Here is a 22336-nt window from a genome sequence, read left to right on the forward strand (position 1 = left end):
AATCAATTAATGTGATTCATTCTGTAAACAAAATGAAAAATAAAAATCATATGGTCATATGAGTATTAATAGATGCTGAAAAGTGTTTGACAAAATCCAGCATCCATTTATTATAAAAACTCTCAATAAAGTGGAAATAGAGGAAACATATCTCAACATAACAAAGGCCATACAAACCTACTGCTAATAACATACTCAATGGGGAAAAAGCTAAAAGCATTCTTCTTAAGATCAGGAACAAGACAAAGGGTGTCTACTTTTCATTCAACATAGTACTGGAAGTCTTAGCCACAGCCACAGCAGAAATAAAAGGCACACAAATTAGAAAGGAAGAAGTAAAACTGTCATTATTTGCAAATGACATGATACTATATAAAGAGAATCCCAAAGATTCTGCCAAAAAAACTGTTAGAACTGGTAAATGAATTAGTAAAGTAACAGAATACAAAATTAATATTCAGAAGTCAGCTGAATTTTTATACACCAATAACAATTGGAAAAAGAAATTAAGAAAACAATCCCATTTACAATTGCATCAAAAATAAATAAATAAATAAAACCTGGAAAAAATTTAAACAAAGAAATGAAAGACTTCTATTCAGAAAATTATAAGACATCAAAGAGAGAAATTAAAGAAGTTACAAATAAATGGAAATAAATACCATGCTCATGGATAGAAAGAATTAATTTAGTTAAAATGTCCATACTACCCAAAGCAATATTGGGGGTGCCAAAAAATGTATACAAGTGGACACTTTGGTCAATGTAATTCAAGCAATAGTTTGCCATAATTAGAAGCGCCTAGACACTGATGGTAACCACTTTGAGCACCTCTTGGAATTGCAGAAGTCAAACGTGACTTGTATTCATCTTCTGTTATCTATTATTATTATCTAATAGATTATTATCTATTATTATCTGTTATCTAAAATTAACTATTATAATTTTAATACAGTTTTCCTTTCTTAAAATGTGTATACATTTTTTGGGGGACCCTCTGTATATGGATTCAATACAATCCCTATCAATATACCAATGGCAGTTTTCACAGAATTAGAATAAATAATCTTAAAACTTATATGGAATCATAAAAGATTTCAAATAGCCACAGCAATCCTGAGAAAGAACAAAGCTGGAGGTATTATGTTACCTGATATAAAACTATATTGCAAGGCCATAGTAATCAAAATAACATGGTATTGGCTAAAACCAGACACATAGATTAATGGAGCAGAATAGAGAGCCCAGGAATAAATCCATGCATATATGATCATTTAATCCATGACAAAGGAAGCAAAAATATACATTGGGGTAAAGACAGTCTATTCAATAAATGGTGCAGGGAAAACTGGACAGATACATGTAAAAAAATGAAATGGGACCACCTTCTTACTCTATATACAAGGATCAACTCAAGATGGATTAAAGACTTAAATGTAAGGCCAGAAACCATAAAACTCCTAGAAGAAAATATAGGAAGTAAACTCTCAGACATTATCCCAAGTTTTATCTATCTATCTATCTATCTATCTATCTATCTATCTATCTATCCATCCTCAGGCAAGGGAAACAAAACAAAAATAAACAAATGGGACTACATAAAACTAAAAAGTTTTTGCACAGCAAAAGAAACCATCAACAAAAAGGAAATACATCCTACTGAATGGGAGAAGGTATTTGCCAATGATACATATAAGCGATCAATACCCAAAATTTATAAAAACTCATACCAAAACATTTTATAAGAACTCAACACCAAAAAACCAAATAATTCAATTAAAAAATGGACAGAGAACATGAATAGACATTTCTCCAAGTAAGATGGCCAATAGACATATGAAAAGATGCTCAATGTCACTAATCATCAGAGAAATGCAAATAAAAACCACAGTGAGATATGACCTCACACCTGTCAAAATGGCCATCATCAATAAATCAACAGAGAAGTGTTGGCAAGAATGTGGACAAAAGGGAACCCTCATGCAGTGTTGGTGGTTTTGCAAATTGGAGCATCCACTATGGAAAACAGTATGGAAGTTGCTCAAAATATTAAAAAAAATAGTACTACCTTATGACCCAGCAATGCCACTCCTGGGTATTTATCCAAAGAAATCCAGAACACCAATGCGAAAGATATAGGGCACCCTTGTGTTTACTGCAGTGCCATTCACAATAGCCAACATATGGAAACACTGAATTGCCCATCAATAGACCATTGGATAAAGAAGCTGTGGTACATATATACAATGAAATATTATTGGGCCATAAATAGAATGAAATCTTACCATGCAACAACATGGATGGACCCAGAGGGTGTTATGCTAAGTGAAATAAGTCAGACTGAGAGGGACAAATACCACATGATCTCACTTACATGTAGAATCTAAAGAACAAAATAAACAAACAAAACAGAAACAGGCTCATAGATACAGAGAACAAACTGATGGTTACTAGATGGAAGAGGGTTTGGGGGCTGGGTGAGAAAGGTAAAGGGATAAGGAGTACAAATTAGTAGTCACAAAAACAGTTAGAGGGATGTAAAGTAGTTTGAGGAATGTAGTCAATAATATTGTAAAAATGAAGTATAGTGTCAGATGGGTACTAGACTTATGGCAGGGGTCACTTCATAAATTATATAAATGTCTAACCACTACACTGCACACCTGAAACTAAAATAAAATAATATATTATTTTATTTTATATGTCAACTATAATTAAATAAAATAGTCACAGGATATAAAGCACAGTATAGGGAATATAGTCAATAACATTGTAATAACTATGTAAGTGTCAGATGGGTAATAGACTTATTGGGGTTATCAATTGGTGAGGTATAAAAATGTCTGATCACTATGTCGTTTTGTATGCCTGGAACTAATAACAAAAAAAGAAAAGAAAACAAAACAAAAAGAATATCTACAACAACCATAATAAAATACGTTTATTCTCTTAAGAAACTGCCAAACTATTTCCACAGTGTCTGTACCATTTTGTATTTCCACCAGCAGTGAATGCGAGTTCCAGTTGTTCTATTTACATCCTTGCCAGCATTTGGTGTAGTCAGTGTTTCAGATTTTAGACATTCTAATAGCTGCAAAGTGGTACCACGTTTTTGTTTCAATTTGTAATTCTTTTATGATATATGCATTTCCTAATTTTCAATTTTTTATTTTTATTTTTTTTAGATTTTTTTTTTTATTGGGGAATTGGAGGAAGGGAAACAGACAAGTTGCTGTCATTTTGTTCTTCAGTCTAGTTGTGGAGGACGTTGCTTCATTGGCCCAATTTGGCACCATCATTGTGCTCTTCCCAGCGAGGCAGATCAGTAGTGGGCTTCTGGACGGCCGCTCACAGCGGCTGCTGGCCGCTCTCGCTGGCTGCTGGCTACACATGGTAGCCCATGGCAACCCACCTGCCGTTGCCGGTGACTCACAGCAGCCCAGCTCCAGGTTGAGCTGTTGTTCAGCACCTTAGCTGTAGAGGGCAGTGTCACTGGCCCTCATATGTGGGATCCGAACCGGGCCCTTCTGGCATCCCAAGCCAGCTCTTAACCAACGCACCAGTCGACCGGCCCCTGATTTTTAATTCTTTTACTTATTGATTATATATTTTTCAGACATTTGTGATTTGATTCTTAAATTTTCCCTCATTCATTTATTCCTTCATTTATCAATATGTATTAAGTTTCTATTATATGCCAATAACTCTTTTAGAGTTAGGTTATTTTTCTTTCTTTTAGTTTTTATTCTTCTCTTTTCCATTTTTAATTTATTGTATCCCATCATTATTTATTTCACACAAAATATTTGTTGGTCCCTCTCTCTATTCTATTTATCTTCATGTAAACTGGCTATCTTTTATTTTTCTGGTGATAATAGTTTACTTTCTTCAACTTTCTCTTTCTTCCTTTAAAGCTTTCATCATTATATAGTCACAACGCATACAGCATAGAATCTGAAACATTGGTAGAGATGAAACTACTGAAAAAACATCTAAGTGAAGAAATTTCTTACCTTGGTTGACAATAAATCTTAGTTTCTGTATTGTTGCGAGATTGCCACTAACTCGATATATTCCATCAACATCTAGACCTGAAAATAAAAGGGCATATTTTATATTAACTGATAAGAAAACTGAGATGGTAAAAGCCAAAAATTAATAAATAGAGAAGAAAGACAGTAATAAGTCAACACCAAATATCTATAACAGACAAAACACATTTCTGTGTCCTAAACCAAGTGATCTGCAATGTTTTAAGCCCAATCAACTAATCATGAAGTTCAGTGACAGTTAATGATCAACAAATTTGAGTCTAGTTGAACCATTAAAGGGCAGTAAGTAGCGTGGGACTTCATAGTATAGTTACAATTCATTCTCAAGGAAAAAATAGGAATTAAACTGGGCGGGGTGTGGCAGGGAAAAAGAACCTTCATGTATACATGTATTATTGCCTTTTTTTTGGAAAGATAAAATGATCCAAGTCATTTGTGAAGTCTTCCTTCCTTCCCTTCCTCCCTTCTTTCTTGTTCCCTTTCTTCTTTTCTTTTTCCATCCTTCCTTCCTTCCTTCCTTCCTTCCTTCCTTCCTTCCTTCCTTCCTCCCTCCCTTCCTTCCTTCCTCCCTTCCTCCCTTTCCTTCTCTCCTTTCCTTGTGTCTCTCTTATCCTCTTTTCTCTTTTCATTCTCTCTCTCTTCCCTTCCTCCCATTCTTATTCTATCCTATCCTATCCTATCCTATCCATTTTGTTCCATTCTCTTTTTCCAATATCACTAGAGCATAACATGTATTGCTATGATTATTTCAAACTGCAGAATGAAAATTCTATTCCAAGTGTATAACTAGTTTGATAATCTCTAGTGTATTACAGGTAATGTGGTGCTTCATAATGGAAGGAAAAAAAATACGAAAGAATCCTTGAGAAAATGGTGCAATTAGTCTCAGATTATTTTAAAACTGGTCATCTATAATTCAAAATACCTTCTGCTGGCAGTGGCTTTGGATAATCAACCACTTGTTTATCACACATCTATTTATAACATCTAGTTATTTCCATGACAAAGTTATCAAAAAGATGAAGAAACAGGAAAATAAAAAGAGAAACACTTATTTAAACACTATCATTGTCCCTAAGAAATGTTGATAACATAATTTTAATGTCAGGAGTGTACATTCCTTAATGTGTCTCTGCCTTCAGAGAGGCCTGGGTGAGATTACCAGCCAATGTAGAGGTTACTATTTCAGCAGTTTCTCTAAAGAGGTATAATACCATGGTTAAACATTGTAATTCATAATCATAAGTATTAAATAAATTGGATAGAAATTATTGTTTTAGAGTAAAACAACAAGGACTTTGTAAAGCTCTTAACTGACATGAAATGGGCTTTTCTTTATTGCTTTATTATTTCTGTTTTTACACAATTTAGTAGGAACCTTTCTGTCATTGTGAAAAATATATCATCAGTAGGTTAGGGTAGAAAAACATAACATGTAACACTGGTAGTAATGGCATAATTCAAAATAATCATTCATTTTTTAAGACGTTATTTTCTAGGGCAGTGTTAAGTTCACAACAAAATTGAGGGGAAGGTACAGAGATTTTCCATGTACCCCATGTCCTACACATGTACAACCTCCCCCATTATTAACATCCTCACCAGAGGGGTGCATTTGCTACAACTGGTGAACCTACACTGACACATCAATCATCATCACACCAACTCCACTGTTTACACTATGAGTCAGTCTTGGTGTTGTACATTCCATGGGTTTGAACAAATGCATAATGACATGTATCCATCATTGTGGTATTATAGGGAGTAATTTCTGCCCTTAAAGCTCTTGGACCCATCTATTCATCCTCACTATTGTTTTTACTCCTCCCCATGTAATAAACTTTAGAGTAACTTGGGATAACGTCAATGAAATGGAACAGCTATTAGTAACTCTATTAATTGGTGTGCGTTTTGTAGTTCTGGAATAATCTAATAATAAATTACCAAGTCTCCATCCCTTCCTGAGTACTATGAATATGTGAGGAAAGGAATGAGGTGAGATACCTATTAGCGTGCAGTGAAAGTATCCAAGACACGTACATTAATAAACAGCAAATACATTCTTTCTTCCTGCTGCACAAAATAGCTCCATTAATCAAAAGATACCCCCATTTGTTTGCTTTTAAGTACAATGTACATTCAACAACTTAAATGTGACAGTCATGCTAATTAAAAATGTTCTAATATTTGATTCCTAGTTTTGGTATTGGAGTGCAATGATCTTCAATTTATGCTCATATACCCAGAACTTTATATAATTTATTAACCATTTCTTTCTTGCTTTGTCATTAGATATCATCAATACTTAGTTTTAAATATGAAAATTTAAACAACATGATCAATTTTAAAAATCTTAAAACTTATGCATTCAAGTAATTGTGTCCCTTTCAAAGTTTTCCCTCTTGGGAGTACACTTAATTTTTCTGAACATATAGCCATTCAGGAATATATTTTGGAATTGTTCTCTGAAATAGCTTTCAGTAGCTCCATATTGTCTACAGGAAAATGTCCATGATGGCAAGTTTGGGGCCTTTGGTGATAGTTTGGGATTTGGAAGTAGTTAAAGCCCATATAGGACCACAAATGGTGAATAATGTCATACTGCTTGCCAATACAAACAAACAAATAAAGTTTGGTCAGATGAAAGTGGTCCTGTTTTTTTTCCTATGAATTGTCAGTAGCTCTGAAGGAATTTGAGAAACAGAATATTTTAGAAAATAAAAACATCAATGGAATATGTAGGTCTATATTCCCCAAATGAGAAATCTTAATAGGTTTTTTGAAAGACTCAGTCAAATTAGCCCTATTAAAAATGATTGAAGATGAGATGTCAATTAACATCTATTACAATAAAAATGAGAAAATTTACTATTATACTTTTAAAAATAATTTTGTTTTCCCTAATTAGTTGAACTCTTATCAGAGGTCAACAGTAAATGAAATTATTTAAATTCCAATATATTTTCATTGTGAATAAAGACTTTACTTAAAACTCACTTTAATATGCATATCTATTTATATGAGATATAAAATCAAACACATTTCTATTTTGAAGCTAGACACTTCCTCTTCTAATATTATATTTTATATGTTATTGAAATGCAAATGTTGTCTCAAGTTATAAACTGAATTTCAACTAATGTAACTCCTCAGTACCCAAAAACTCTTTTCTCTTATAAAAATTTAAAGTTACAACATAAGAAGTTCCCCCTTGGTCTTGCATAAATTTCAGTAGAAGTTTTTTATTTTTAAGTTCAGTAATCAAAAACATTTGAAAAAGCAGCATGGGTTAGATACATTCTGTATGAGCAATTGAAAAGCACTATACTGTTTAAACAAAACAGCCTCATCCTAAATTAATAACCCAATTTTCTTTTGGGATAAAAGGAAGGAGAGCTGGGGATGGCGACAGGAGGGTAACTCAGACCAGTGCCACCACTGTGGTTGTAGAACTAAGCCACAGCAGAGAAACTGCTTTGTGGCTTAAGATAAAAACCAGAAAGTAAGAGGGAGTAAAGCAAAACATATTTGAATCTAACTTGACACAACTTCCAAGCTCTTTAGATTCAGAGATATCAATACCATTTATCTTGTGGAGGATAACAATCTCTGACATTAGTGGCTCCTGCTTTGAATGGCTCATGCTCTCCTGCTATCATACTTTTTAAATTACATAAATAGAGTGAAAATGACAAAGTACATATTAAAAAGGAGGGTATTACATTTTGAAAAATAATCTGGAACATATCAGTGAATTTTAGCAGTTATAAATTATTTAGGGACAGTCTTGAAGTTGATTAGTTTTCCCCCTGAATGGCTCACAGAATGGCAAACCCAAAGTCCTGGGAATATTACCCAAAGTATAATGATTCACGTGCCATCCTCCTTTTGCTCCAAGAACTTTAAAAGTTATGCCAAACCAAACCAATGTAAATTGGTGGATTTGGACATCCTTTTCATGACCACATTATCCTTGCTGGGTTGGAAACTACTTATTTTGGAAACATAATTAGACCTCTTAAGATTTTTAAACGAGCAATGTCTTTAAGGTATCCATGTTGTACTTTGGTGATGTTTGGAGGAAAATCACTTTGAGAGGTACTTCTTTCAAGAAAATACCATGACCGTGAATGCTGACAGGAATTTTGCCTGTTAATGCTAAAAATACTTTGGGAACACGATGAAACTAAGTCATTTTACATTTAAAAAAATCAGACTAGCATTAACGGCAGAAATGAAAATTTTCCTGAAGAAATCCACATTCACAGAAATGTCGTTTATTAGTTCATCATCAGCTGAGCCTTCTTAAGTTTCAAAATAGTGTTTACCATTGACAGGAATCACCAGGTATTGCTGTAGGGGATTTTCAAAAGTCTCCCCGTCCCCCTTTTCTTCTGAAGAAGCTTAGACAAGGATAGACACACAATTAGGAGTTATTAGACCAAATGGTGGTCTAAACCCAGTGGAAAGAATGCAGCTGTCATGAGTAATTCCCACCATAAATCTCAGACACTTTCCGAAAAGAAATCTAAGAGACCAGCGCTGTTTCCAAAGTTGACCGGCTTATCTGCCAAAACATGGGCAGCTTTTTAACAATGCAGATGAGCCTGTTAAAAATAGTTGCAAACTGTGGATTAGGTAGCATTCTTGGTAGCTCAGATGATGGATAAATCACGGAGATGTGGAGTTTGAGACTGTTTGAGAGGTGTGCCCCCAAAGCCTGCTTGTTTTTCTGGAACATGAAAAAAAAAAATGCATCTGAACCTCTTGGAGTCTGAATTGTGGGCTGGGAATTTTGCACAAACAGTCCCTCTCTTGAGATTTATGGCACTTCCTAATTCCTAGGAGGCCAGAACTACCACAAGAACAGTCAGTCATTCTCGCAATTCTTTGGTCTTGTGCTTCTCCCACTGGCAAGAGCCAGTGAGCTCAGGAACACCCAGACTGCCCCCAAAGACGGCTGCACATTTCTTCCTCAGTCTTTCTGAAAGTCCTGCTAGGGTTCAGAACTGAATACGAGGGGAGGTTTCATGACATTCTCAATGGCACAAATTTCATCCTCTAAATTAAACTGTTGCCAGTCTTCTCTCGCTAACTTATCTTGTTTACACACTTTAAAGTCAATGACGGAGAGTACAGGATATAATTTGAAACTCTAAGGTTTATTTGTACTCTGTCTCAATGGCTGGTATTTATGCTGTATCTATTGCCAACTTAGTAAGAGTTAACTCTTAACTAATTTCTGTGAGATGCCCATCCTTCAAGAATGAAGGATGGAAACATCCTTCATTCTTGGGAAACAGCTGACACAATTCTGATTTTATTCTATATAAAAGCTTATAACTTTAAAATAATCATTTTAAATAGATTTTTTTCCCCCATAGAAGCAATGTATTTCTCTGGCAAAAATGAAAATTAAACCATACAGAAGATTATAGAATGAAGACTAAGTACCTCCTTCATCCTGCTATTCAAAGACAGTCATTATTAAAAGTTCTGTTTTAGTTCTTTTTGTTGTTATGTATGTTAATGTGTCATATTTCTGTTTATTAATTTGTTAACTTTGAATGATATTTCTTGACACCTATCAGAAAAGATAAAGAGATTAGTGATAGTTCCTATCATGTATCAATATACACTATTTCTATTTGTTATTATTAATTATATTTGTCTATTTCTATTTCTTGATATGTCAAATAACCTCTTGCTATTAAAAATAAGGAACTTAGTACATTAACTCTTCCTTTCCCTTCTCCTCCTCCTCATCACTTCCAATTTTATTCTTTATGTTATTATTGCTGATATTCTCAAAGTTTAGAACATGTTACTTTATTCTTTATAAGTATTTCCTGACTTATCTATGGATTAATATTAGTCACTTTTTTTTTAAAGGAGTGTGATTGGATTCAACATTAAAAGTTTGTTTCACAAAGGAGATCTCACAAAAGTCAAGGTCTAGTGTGTTCTTTTCTTCCTTTCTAGGTTTCTTTTTTTTTTTTTTTTCAAATTAAACACTGCTGTGATGATGGAAATGTTCTATATATTAACCATCCAAACCAGTAGCCACTAGCCACATATGGCTGGCTGCTGAGCACTTGAAATGTGGTTAATGCAATTGAGCAACTAAATTTTTATTTTATTTAATTTTAAATAACAAACACATGTGGCTTATGACTACCATATTGGACAGTGAAGCTCAGAGTCAACTACTGCTCCTTTGTTGTGTTTTACTGTTAATCTTTCTTGGATTTTTTTACTAAGAGTTGTTTTTTCATAAAAGTATGTAATTGGTAAGTTTTTCTTACTTCTTCCATCTCCATGACTGTTTTCTTTTGCTTCATAATTAATTGTTGATTTGAATATTTAATTGGGTTTCATAATCTTTTACTTTTCTAATGTTGAAAAATAATATTCCATTATCTTCTAGCATTGCTGTTGTTAAGTCTGGTATCAAATGGATTCTTGATGCTTGTAGGTAAGTTGCTTTTTCTTTCAGGATTACAAAAAATATTTTCTCTCTAATCTTGTGGAAGTAAAATTTCACTCAGATATACCTGCAATTTAGGCTCTTCCAATCAGAAAACATTTTCTCATATTATATTATTTGCTTAATATATCCTTCCCTCTGTTGTCTTTTCTCTTCATCTAGAACTTCTTTAAGATGGATATTGTTCAAATATTAGATTACTCTTCTGAGTGAAAAACCAAATTAATTAGAATAAATAGCAGTCATAGTATTTCTGCATTTGAACGCATCTCTCATCTTCCCCCGGCCCTCTGGAAACTGGCTTCAATCTTGAATGGTCAGGCTGAATGAGGGGTCCTGTAGAATGAATGGGTGGTGAGTAGATAGAGCCTAGATAGTCTTCAGTTACCAAAGTAAGGAGAACTTTATTTTGGATATAGAGCACTTTATTTTCCTCCCAGGCAAAGCTCTCTTACCTAGTGTCTGTTGTAGCAGGCCTGAGGCACCTCATTATCTACCACCTTCCTTCTCAGGGGCCAACACTCTCTCCTCTGTCCTTAGAGCTTAACACAGGTTCACGCAGTTGCCGCAGGTGCTTCTCTGATGCAGGATAAGAAGGACCCAGCTCTCCCAGATGTTAGAGCTGATATTTAGTAATTTGCTTTGTTTATCATCCTCTTGCTAATTTCTGCTCTATGTGTCAACCCCAAGTTTTGATGTTCTCTAGGACATCCCTGGAAAGAGCTGTGCTTAATTGTGGTGTCTGGGAATGAAGTTTCTTCTGCTCTAATTTCTTCACTTGTTTGATCCCATCTGCTTTCTGTCTTCCTGGAATTTCTATTTCTGGTGTGCTGATGGCACCTTTTCTGTTTTCAGCATCATTCTGTATTTTTTTCAACATATCTTTTCTATTATTTCATTGAGTTTTTTTTTTTTTTGAGGAAGTAGAAAATCAGACATGTTTTCTCAGTCTGCCTACTTAAATGAGGACTTGGGTTGTTTTTCATAAGGATAGACTTTTTAATGCTGAACACAAAAGTTTCATTAGATTGTGAAGATACTGCTATTAATAATTTTTCTTTATTGGCACCTGTATTAAGTGGTCAGTATTAAATTCAAAATATTTAAAATGCTCACTATGTGTCCCCAGTTCTAGTGTTGGAAGAATATATTAATATAGGGTCCAGGATCAATATGCCTCCAATTTTCTCACTCCTATCCTTTTCAGTGTTTACAGAAGTTCCTATTGCAATTTATGTTTTTGACAATGTTCCCTTTATTATTGAGATTGTTATATTTTCTATTTGTTCAACTAGCTCTTCACAATTTTCATCTACATTTGATAGTTTGTCATACCCTCCTTGTATCTCTGCAATAAATTCTTGTTTCATAGAGATAACTGTGGCAACAAGATTTTCTTTTACTTTTTAAAATCTTCAATTTTCCTTCACTAGTTTTGTTTGTTTCATTTGGCTAATGGTTCGTTTTGATTATTCATTCATGAATTAAATGCTTTTCATCTACAAGATATTTTACAGTAGATTCATATAGAAAAAAAAGTTTTACCCTCATAAGATATGGAAGTGACATGTGTTGCTAAAATTTTTTAAAACATGTTAGACTGAACAGAGGTCACTAAGAGAAGGGTGCCATTTTTTTGTTTTTTTTTTGTTTGTTTGTTTGTTTCAGAGAAAACTGCTTAGAGCTGTGATGCCAATAAACCAGCCATTATTTTGTATTGTTTATATAGCCAATGTTCTAGGTAGGGGCAAATTCCATATTTAAATTAAACATCCTAAAATAGAAAGAGCAAAGTAAAGAAAATGATATACGGGACTAAGAACAAAATGGTATGAAATACAGAGACTCTTGGTTCAGAAGGAGGGATGTTGGTTTCTCTTCAAGGACTTTTCATTGAACATTTGGGTGGTTCAAATCATTATCATCACCCCCCCAACCCCTCCCACCTCCACCACACACACACACACACCATAGTTTAAACTGTTACACTAGAAAACAAAATGTAGAGCCCTAACCAAAAATATCTATCATCTATCTATCTACTATCTATCTGTCAATCTATCTACTATCTATCTATCTATCTATCTATCTATCTATCTATCTATCTATCATCTACTTACTTACCTACTTACCTACTTACCTACCTACCTACCTATGTATCTTATATCTCCTGTTCAGCCCATTCCTAACCTCTTAGCCAACTTTGTCCAGTGTGGGCACCTGGGAAGACAAATATAAAATTGGAAGAGGGAAAGAACACAATATATTGAAGTGTTAAGTGCATTACTGGTTATATTTCTTAGTGACTCTGTATTACACCACTCATGCCTTAAAAGATCTACAACAGGAGTAATTGGGGATTATGTATGGGGGAAAGGACTGGCTATCTTGCTTTTAACTATTACTACATATTCTTGTATAGAGTTTACATTGTTTGAAAATTTTTTGGAAAACCATTTATTGTATTAGTTTCCTATTTCTCCAATTCATTTTAAGTGGGATATTGGACACTTAATATTCAATAAATACAAGTAAATCACACTGAATTCTTTAAATGTTACTATGAACACAAAAGCCATCTGTCCTCAAGGTACACTGTCATTCCTGATTGTTGAAATTTTCCCCCTTATATTTATACTTAGTTCTTGTCATAATATTTCACTAATGTTCTCATAATTGGAGATACTTATCTATACCGTTAGAGTCCAGAAATGTAGATAGTAGTATATGAAAAGTCCTGTGAAACATCACATCAGTACCAAGGGCTAGATCCTCATTCCCATTTGCTATGATTATTTTATGTATCAGGCTTATTTTTACAAATAAGTTCCATACACTTAATTCAACTCGTATTCCATTAGGACTTACTACTGGGCCAATTGCCTTTAAAATTATGCATTTTCACATTGGATTACTAAATGATAGGTAACTAAGGGGGGAAAAAAAAACAAGAGAAAAACAAGTTTCAACATGGCTAGTGTGAGATAGAGGAAAGCTGTTTGTGTACTCTGCTTAATACCTGGGTAAAGTGAGAGTCTAAGGATATTACGCTATGTGGTTCCTTAGACATTGAGTCTTAACTATCTGTCTAAACTCAGCTAAGAATTTGACGCCTAACAGTCTGAAGCCTACAGCATGGTAGACAAATATGATTCAAAAATTATACGAGTCTTAGGATCCTTTCTAGAAATATCTCAAAGTAAAAAGTATCTCAGACAGACCTTGAGTTTGCCTGTGAAATTTCACTAGGAAACCTGATACCCTTGATTTGCTAAGATAAAGATAATCAACTGAAATTATTTCCGGAGGGTGGGAACCAGGGTACCTGGACATAGTCTTTGATAAATTCTTTTACATGTTTCTTCTTTTTAAAAATCTTCATCTCGAAGACAAATATTGGCCAAAGATTCTAATTATCTGTAATTGAGAGTTCTTGTCTTTAAGGAAAACTTCATGTGGCTGGAGGTGTATCATATCATTCTCTGAGTTTCTTTTACGTGTGAGTTTCATTGTTTTATTATGCTGTGATCATGCTGATGTAAAAAAATAATTATTTTGATACTGTGACTTGTTCAGAGTGTTTCTTTAAAATAAACAGGGGTAATTAGAATAAACAGCCAAATCTGGTCAGCCATTGTCATCTGGTATTTTAAGCAAACATGCTAGCGTACCCTGAAGATGCCATTCCTAAGGAAAGCTTGGAGCCTAGTGAAGAGTAATCTGTGGGCTATGCCCACATACACATTTTTCTTTTTAAAATTTTAGCAACCAACTCTTTCATAAGTTAAGGACATGGAAAAAAAAAAAAGGCTTACCAAGAAGAAAACACTGAAAAATGGCTCCTTTTGTGATGAAGTCATAATAGTTACACAAAGTCGAGCCTTTGATCTCATCATACATGAAATAGATATTGACTTAAAATTCATATATTTGCTCTCATTCTTTTCAATCCCTCCACTCTTATTTTTAAAAATATCTAAACAAAGTGACCTCATAGTTTTCCATTGGACCTTTTTTTAAAACATTGGCTGGGATGATTGAGATTCAGGAATGTGGGAAAATGGATTCCCAAACCACGTACCTCCCCTTTCATTCTGAACTGTAATTTTTGGCTTGGCTTGAATCACAGTCATCGCATTTCAGCCTGAATCTCTCTGTAAAGTGATCTTTCTTAAACATTTCTCTCACTCATCAAGGGATCAGAAACAAAGCTATTCTAGCCTTTCAGCAAAACACTTACAAGCAGCTTTTACAGAGAAGTTGCAAGAGCTAAATTTCCTCCAAAATTGTTTGAAAAGTGAACATTTTCAGTGCCTTGTTGTCCTTTCTGTGAATCTTGTCATCTGTGTGCCATGAGCTCCAGCAGCTATTTTAATCTGTTTTTGTTTGCAATCCATTTGGTGTCCACCCAAGGAAATGCAGGTGATTCTAATTAACTTACTGCTGAAGATGTAGGAAAAAACTATCTCAATTGTATTGAAGAGAATTATACACTTAAAACCTTTCTTCTATTATTTATAACATATTATTAATGAAAATGATTATGTGAATATATTTACCACCTAACTCATTGCTGTTCACTTTTTGAAATGAATGAGTTTCATGGCACAGGGAAAAGCCACACACATACAAATACACAGACACAATACAGACCCCAAGAATGCTTGCCAACATTTATTTAACAAGAGTAGCAACTTAAAAATAACATTATTTTTACTTTGTGCAACATAGTTTAATATCTGAAATAACCCTGTTCCAATAAAAACCTATTGAAATACTCTCAGGCCTAACTCTGCCCTGAAGGTAAAAGTGATTAATTGAAAGATTTTGGCAGATCTCTACTCACCACCAGGGCAGTTTAATTTAGAACACATTCAACCATTTCTCAGTGTCTCTGTGTTGGTGGAGCATAACTTTTGATCTTCTTTGGGGAGGTGCCTCTAATTCAGACCCTTGGGCTAGCCACTTCCTGGAGGGTGGATGGCTGGGTCTGCTGAGCATTCAGGTGAGAGAGGGCCCTTTCTGACTGCTGTTTCTAGAGTGGGCTAGGTAAGCTGAAGTCCAGACACAAAAGCAAAATAGCCTACAAACCTGTTTGAGCATATTAACGATCAGCAAATTCCTATTTAGGTCTTTTAACTTCCTGATGCTCTCCCAAACTACTGAGATATTCAGGTGTCATTAGGCTTTTTCCCAGTTACAGAAGAAGATGCTTCTGACCATGACAGTGGATAAGACTAAAGGATTGAGCTTCCTTTTTGCAGGAAACAAAGTCGATTACTGTTTTCTTTTTGATAATACAGGAGAGACTATCACATGACTATTGTTCATACTTCTGCTGGAAAGATTGGAGTAGTGCATAATCCTCCCTGTTGGGCAGAAGGGCCTGTGCTAAATTGTGGTTAAGTGGAAGGACAGAAAAATTCCAATATGTTCTGGATGGAAAGACCTTGAATTGGTGGGCTCCAACTCTCTATGCAATTGAACACATATTATGTACTTACTATGTAGCAAAAATGTGCTACGCACTGGGGATACAGCAAAGAACAAAGAACACAGTCCTGATATTATGGATCTATAGCACCAGCATTGTTTTGAGGCACTAAAAGCAACTCTTGCACGCAAATTCACTATTAGTGGCAATGGCACCTACATTTAAAAATATTTTCACATATGCAATATATTTGAGCAATACACTCATCTTGGCATATCGGCTCTGTAGTAAACTTTAGAAGGACACACTATTATGATATATATTCAATTTCACATTATCTCCTGAAACAGTTATGTAATATATGTTATTAATATATGTAATAAAATGATATTGTATTATATATTGTATTGTATTATATATAGATATTCATATAACTATATATAAGGTATTGACATGTTAACTGGTTATTTATGTATAGTTGGATTATAAAAATTATTCTGGTTTTATTTATCATTCTATTAATTTCCCAGCTATCTTAAAATATGTGTATGTGCTCTTGAGGACAAATGACAATAATGATATTTTTCTTATTTTATTCCAAAATATTATGCCATAGATTCCATTTTTTAAAATTCTGACATGGGTTTATATTTTCATAGGCTCATTTGAAAAATGTTGGGTGATTATCATCAATCTATTGAATGCTCTATTTGCATCTCTAATTTAGCTGAAAGATGCTTTAATAACCATGATATCAGATTCAAATCTTTATGAGACATGGTAGAAATCTCAAAGTTTAAGTATTGTGCAAGTGATTCCATTATTAGACAATCACACCCAGGTTTAGAGATACAAATGTAATGTCTCTGGAATAGAGTGAAAAAGGCATAATCATTTTCTCTAATTAGAAGCTCAAACAGTTCTTGGAAAATTTATATTATTGTCATTCCTGATTTTGGGACTCACACAAAAATAAATGTACAGAGAAAACCCAGAGCTAGCCTTGAGGTTGGCTTTATTAATTTCTACATCACATTAGTAAGATTAGGCAAAGGTTTCTTTTAAGTGGGGTAGGGGAGACCTATCTTCTCAGCTTCATTCTTGACTACTTGAGGGCTGTTAACCATCTAGGAAAGAATTGCACACACTCTAATTACTCAAAACATTGCTTGTTGACTTAAAAAAAGAGGCATTCCATTACCAATTGTTCCCTTATTTAAATTCATCTAGCACTAGTGTAATACAAACCAGATTTCCTGCTTCTGGATGATTTTCTCACATTGGTCTACATCAAAAGTCTTATTGAAATAGTTTGTGTTCATGCACACACACTTGATTAGTATCTATCATTAGATATTTAGCATCTATCATTTCCTTCTGATCTGTTGTCATGGAAAGAAGGTATATTAAACTAAGTTGTGTTACATATATTGATGTTCATGTTCATGAATACAATATTTATTGAGTGTCTACCTTATATATTTGATTTTCTAAGTGGTAAATAACCAAGTTACAAATATGTTTAATATTTTCCATTGTATGAATTTAAATAAACAGTGTCTCAATTTTCCCATTTCCCCCAAGGGCTAGAAGATTGACCATTTTGAAAATAACATTAGAAAAACCCATGATAAGTCATGATAGTTGACACAGTCATTCCAGTTGAAGTGCTACAGAAGATGGAAATGAAAGACTATCAATTTGAAGACATGGACTTTATGCCATCAGTCTCCAAGGTTAGTCTCAACATTAATTATAGAGGCTATATTTATGGTATTTTTTCAGAAGTTTTGGGGAGATAATCCTGTCTTAAAATATTCCTTTAACACAGTTTTGCTTATGTCTAAAATTCCGCAATTAGAATTTTATTCTTTTGTCTTTAAATCCCATTGGAGGGCCTTCCATATCAAACCTCACTAATCATGTACATTTTAATGTGGATTAATGCATTAGATCCTATTCTGAGAGCAGACTTTAACTAAAAGGAAGGCAAATACAACAAGAATTCACTTGTATAGGATGTGGAAGAAGAGATAGAGGATAAAAGATCAAGTATAATAAATAATGGGAGGGGGGAAAAAGAGGAAGTAGAGGTACCATATTGGTTTCAAGCTAATCCAAAAGTGTAGTTGCTATTATCCAAATGTTCACTCCCCCTGGATTTCATATTGTTTTCAGGTACACCGAGATACAGGGAAATGAAGTGTTCTTACTGCATTTAAAGGTTTAGAGTAAAAAAGGCACATTGTTCAATTTGACTAAACACAATTTATTCTTAAACATGATTATTCCTATCATCACAATAATTTCCATCACATAGAAAGTGTAATAAACATTCTACCTTTCTTCAGGGATAGCTTATACAATGATTTTTCTTTTAGGCGAGTTAATACTCTAAACTGAGGTTCAAGAACTAAACTTACGTAAATCCATATAGAGCTTTACTCTACAGAATGAAAAACTGTGAAGAGACACATCTTTCTTCCTTGGAGTCATTAGCTCTCTGAAAACCAGGCCTGTCTCCTCCCTGGTTAAGGACTGCAGAAAACAGTCTCGGCGACTTTTCCCATTGTGCCATTCTTCCGTACCTGCACTGCCTATGGAGCTGCCTATGCATAAGACTACTGGCTCCATCTGACACCTCTCATCTCTCTTGTGGCCTTAAGTCTTCCCAGTAGCTCAGCCTAAGGCTTAGCAGCCTTAGCTGGAGACACAGGGACCTGAATAATGGTTAACTAACGAGGTCCTAGATTCCCAACCTGCTTCCAATTTTTCAAATGTACCTTAATGAAGACTGTGAAGTTAGCAAAGATTATACCTAGAAACAAATGCACTTCTATTAATTGGTTGGCTGAAATATCGAAAGAAAGTAATAACCTTATTTAGTCCAAGTTGAGAGCAAAGTGTGCTACAAGCAAAACCCCTAGAGGGGAGGATAGTACTAAGCTAGGAACACAGCTCGCTTTTGGAGATGTTAATGTGACTACCCTGTCCACTCTTTGCCTTATCAAACAAAATAAAACAAAATTAAGCCCTTTCTCCCATGGTGCTTGAAAACATTCTAACAAGAGACAAAGCCATTTAATGTTAAATTATTGATACATTTTTAAACAACTGTACTCAAGTTAATGCTCAGAAGAGTTATAAGGGTGTCTGAACTTTGATTCAAAGTATACATGATACTCCTGAGGCAGGTTTGCCAGGGGAAGGCATTGAAGGTCAGACACGGTACTCAAGGGGGCGTTATTATGAAAGCGGCCATCTAGCAAACAAAAGGAAGGAATGGGGTAAATGGGTACAGCAAATATGTCATGATCTGTCTTAGAATTGTACTTGTTCAGACCCCATGAGGAATTTCACTAACAGGTTTGTAACTGTCTTCTCATGGTTTCAGGCTTTCGACTCCTTCCAATGTTAACACTGTTACCTGCCAACATTAGTTATAAAATCCTGTGACAAATACAGAACAAAAAATTTACTATTTGACAATGTTCAACAAATAAAGAGCATTCCCTCTGCACAACCATCCTGTCAAATGTGACAATGGCAGCAAGTGATCCAGGACTGTGAGTATGGCGGTCTGTCTTCATTTTTATGTGCCATGTACATTAGAAAAGGCAGACAAGAGTGGACTTCAAACACCTTTGAAAGGGTGGTAGGGGCTATAAAATAGTATTCCTGTGAAATCTCCAACATTTTTAGTTAAACAGAGGCACTATAACCCTTTTTGATTTTGGTTTTGTTTTGCTAATAAGAATTTGTGGGAGTTAATTAAACATATGGAATTTTAAGGATTGTTTTAACTCTTTCTCCTCTACACATTACCCAGCTGATTTATCCATGGGGTTAAATGCAATATTATTTTTAATATTAAAATTTCCTATATTTTAGTCTGTAAAAATATGAGGAATATGGCCAAACTATATTAGTTTGACCTGGGATTCTTGTTTTAGTGTCACTGGCTATAGCTTTTTGCACATGGTGCTCTAATTGTTTCTGTTGGCGCTTCAAGAATCTATATTCTAGAGCTATTTCCAGTTAATAAGAGTTGATTTCTAGCATTCAGTTTCTAGCCTAATACCTTTCCCCTTTATGCATCTTTTCCACTAGATCTAATAAGAAAAAATGTTTTATCTGCTCCTATCTATAAAAAGCTTGTGAAAAGAAGCCTTCCCGGTGGGAAAAGAATTTGAGTAGAAAACATGGACATACATATATCAGACCAAAGATTAAAAGATGAACATTATACATGAGGAAACGTTACAAGAAGGTTTCACCATATTAGTTTTTCCAAGTCAGTGTTCCAAGCCAATCTTGGATTATGTGTGAAAAGTAAGAACTCTATACTGTAACAGGTGCTGGCAAGAAATTCCCATTAAAGCTTGTAGAAGTTATGCATGTAAAGTCCTGGCATCTGAGAAAATTCCCGCATAAGAATGCATTATGCATCAGATTTTTTCTCACTAGAAAAACAATACAAGGCTGTGACTACTTAACAATATTCCCAGTCACTATTTTGTTAACACCATCCACTGTAATACCATCTTTGATGACTTTGTACTATATGTAACGTATATATCAGCCTCATTTCAACACAGTGAACACGCATTGTCTTCTGTATCTAACAACAGAGATATCGGCCTGCCACCTGTCTGTCCTAATCAAAGCATAAACTTGAAAGTATTTTTTTCCTGTGGAGTCAATGGATTTATACTAAGCCATTCACATTCCAAAGAATGACTCTTCATATGCAACATGGTAAATGTTTACAAGATTTTCCTGGAGTTAGAGATATAGACTATGGAGTATTAGATAGTAATTAATGTATGCTTTAAATCTATAGTATTGACTCATGTTAGAAAGCACTAGCATTATCTGTGGCACACAGTGGGTACTTAAGAAATATCATCTTTGTTTTCTTTACATAAATCACCCCATATATTTATGACCATACCTTTAGAGACTAATGGTGCAATTTCTGAGCATAAAATTGCCTACCTAAACAAGCAAAATCTCTTTCAGTAACCAAGGTCACTTTTCCAGCCTATTGATTCTAGAGGTTAAAATATTTTTTTACTGACATTTGTCATTTGATACATCTAAAAATTATTTTCTTACCATATTCTATATTTTTACTTTTCATAAGGAATTTTATTGAATCCCAAAAGGTAATTAGGATTTAAAATATTTATTAAGTTAAGGACTGACATAAAAATTTAGACAATAGTGAGTATTAGAAAAAGCTCACTGAAAATGATTGTGAACCGGTATACATACAGATGTGTGCATCTATATCTAGTTTGTAGTTATCCTATAGATTGAATTTTATTACCTTATGTTTGTACTTGTATTTATAGATTGAAATATGCTTTTCTTATATTAAAAAATAGATCTTAAGTAAAAAGTCCTCAGTTAGGGTAATATAGCTAGCTTTCTTACAGAACACATGTGTGTGCACATGTACACACACACACACACACACACACACACACACACACCAGCACCAACCCAGGCAATCTGCTAAAGTGTGGTTGCTGTGAAAAAGGTTTTGCTTTAGGGCAATAGCAAACTAGCTCGCCACCCTGCTGCCCTGTCCACTCCTCACCACATGGTTCTTTGCTGTATCCTTAACTTCCCCTCCTACAATGAGGGAACATTTCTTTGGACTGTTTTACTGCCAATACATTTTTACTTTGTATGATGAAATGAAACAAGGGACTGGTTTCATTAGAAGGAGAGGTAAACAGAGCATTAATTAAATTTGCTGATGATACTAAATTGGGAGGAACTGTGGACATCTGTGAAGACAAAAGAATCATACAAATGGACTTAAGGAGCTTAGAAATACGAGCAGGAAATAATAAAATGAGATTCATCCTTAAATAATGCAAGCTAATACATTTGGGAAAAGATAATCAGAAACATGGCTATTCAGGGGATGGTAGATGCCTGGAAAGTGGTGATGGTGAGAGAGACCTAGGCGGTGAAAATGGGAAAAATTATACACAAACTTACAGGGAAGTAGGCACTATGCCTGGAGGTTTCTACATAAAAGAAATTAATTTTTTGAACTAGAAAGATGATAGTCCTACTCTTATGACACTGGTAGATCTCAAAACATCAAATTTGGCTTTAGTTAGTCATGCCCCTGAGGTTTATGAAATGATTTAACACTATTTGTTGAGAGAACTGTTTTCTCCCTATTAAGGGTAAGGAAGTATGTTTTGTCTGAAACCTGTAATGAACACCAGTCATTGCTATTTTTGTCCTGTTTTATATTATTATAGACTATTGCTAATGTGGTATTCATATAGATATTGATACATATCAAACCTTACTGCAACCCACCCCCAACCCCCCACC

The 22336-nt window shown here is 34.4% G+C and overlaps 1 protein-coding gene across 2 annotated transcripts in view; it reads right to left on the reverse strand.

The window, feature by feature from the left end:
• Nucleotides 1–22336, reverse strand: part of ARHGAP15 (Rho GTPase activating protein 15) — a 652765-nt gene that overhangs the window by 198670 nt on the left and 431759 nt on the right. For both annotated transcript variants that reach the window (XM_019625987.1, XM_019625988.1), the window contains one exon: nucleotides 4014–4091. In XM_019625987.1, coding sequence (XP_019481532.1) covers nucleotides 4014–4091 — 78 coding nt within the window. The remainder of the gene's footprint in view (nucleotides 1–4013; nucleotides 4092–22336) is intronic.

The sequence above is a fragment of the Hipposideros armiger genome, unplaced genomic scaffold (genome assembly GCF_001890085.2).
Source record: "Hipposideros armiger isolate ML-2016 unplaced genomic scaffold, ASM189008v1 scaffold_649, whole genome shotgun sequence".
Classification (NCBI taxonomy): Eukaryota; Metazoa; Chordata; class Mammalia; order Chiroptera; family Hipposideridae; genus Hipposideros; species Hipposideros armiger.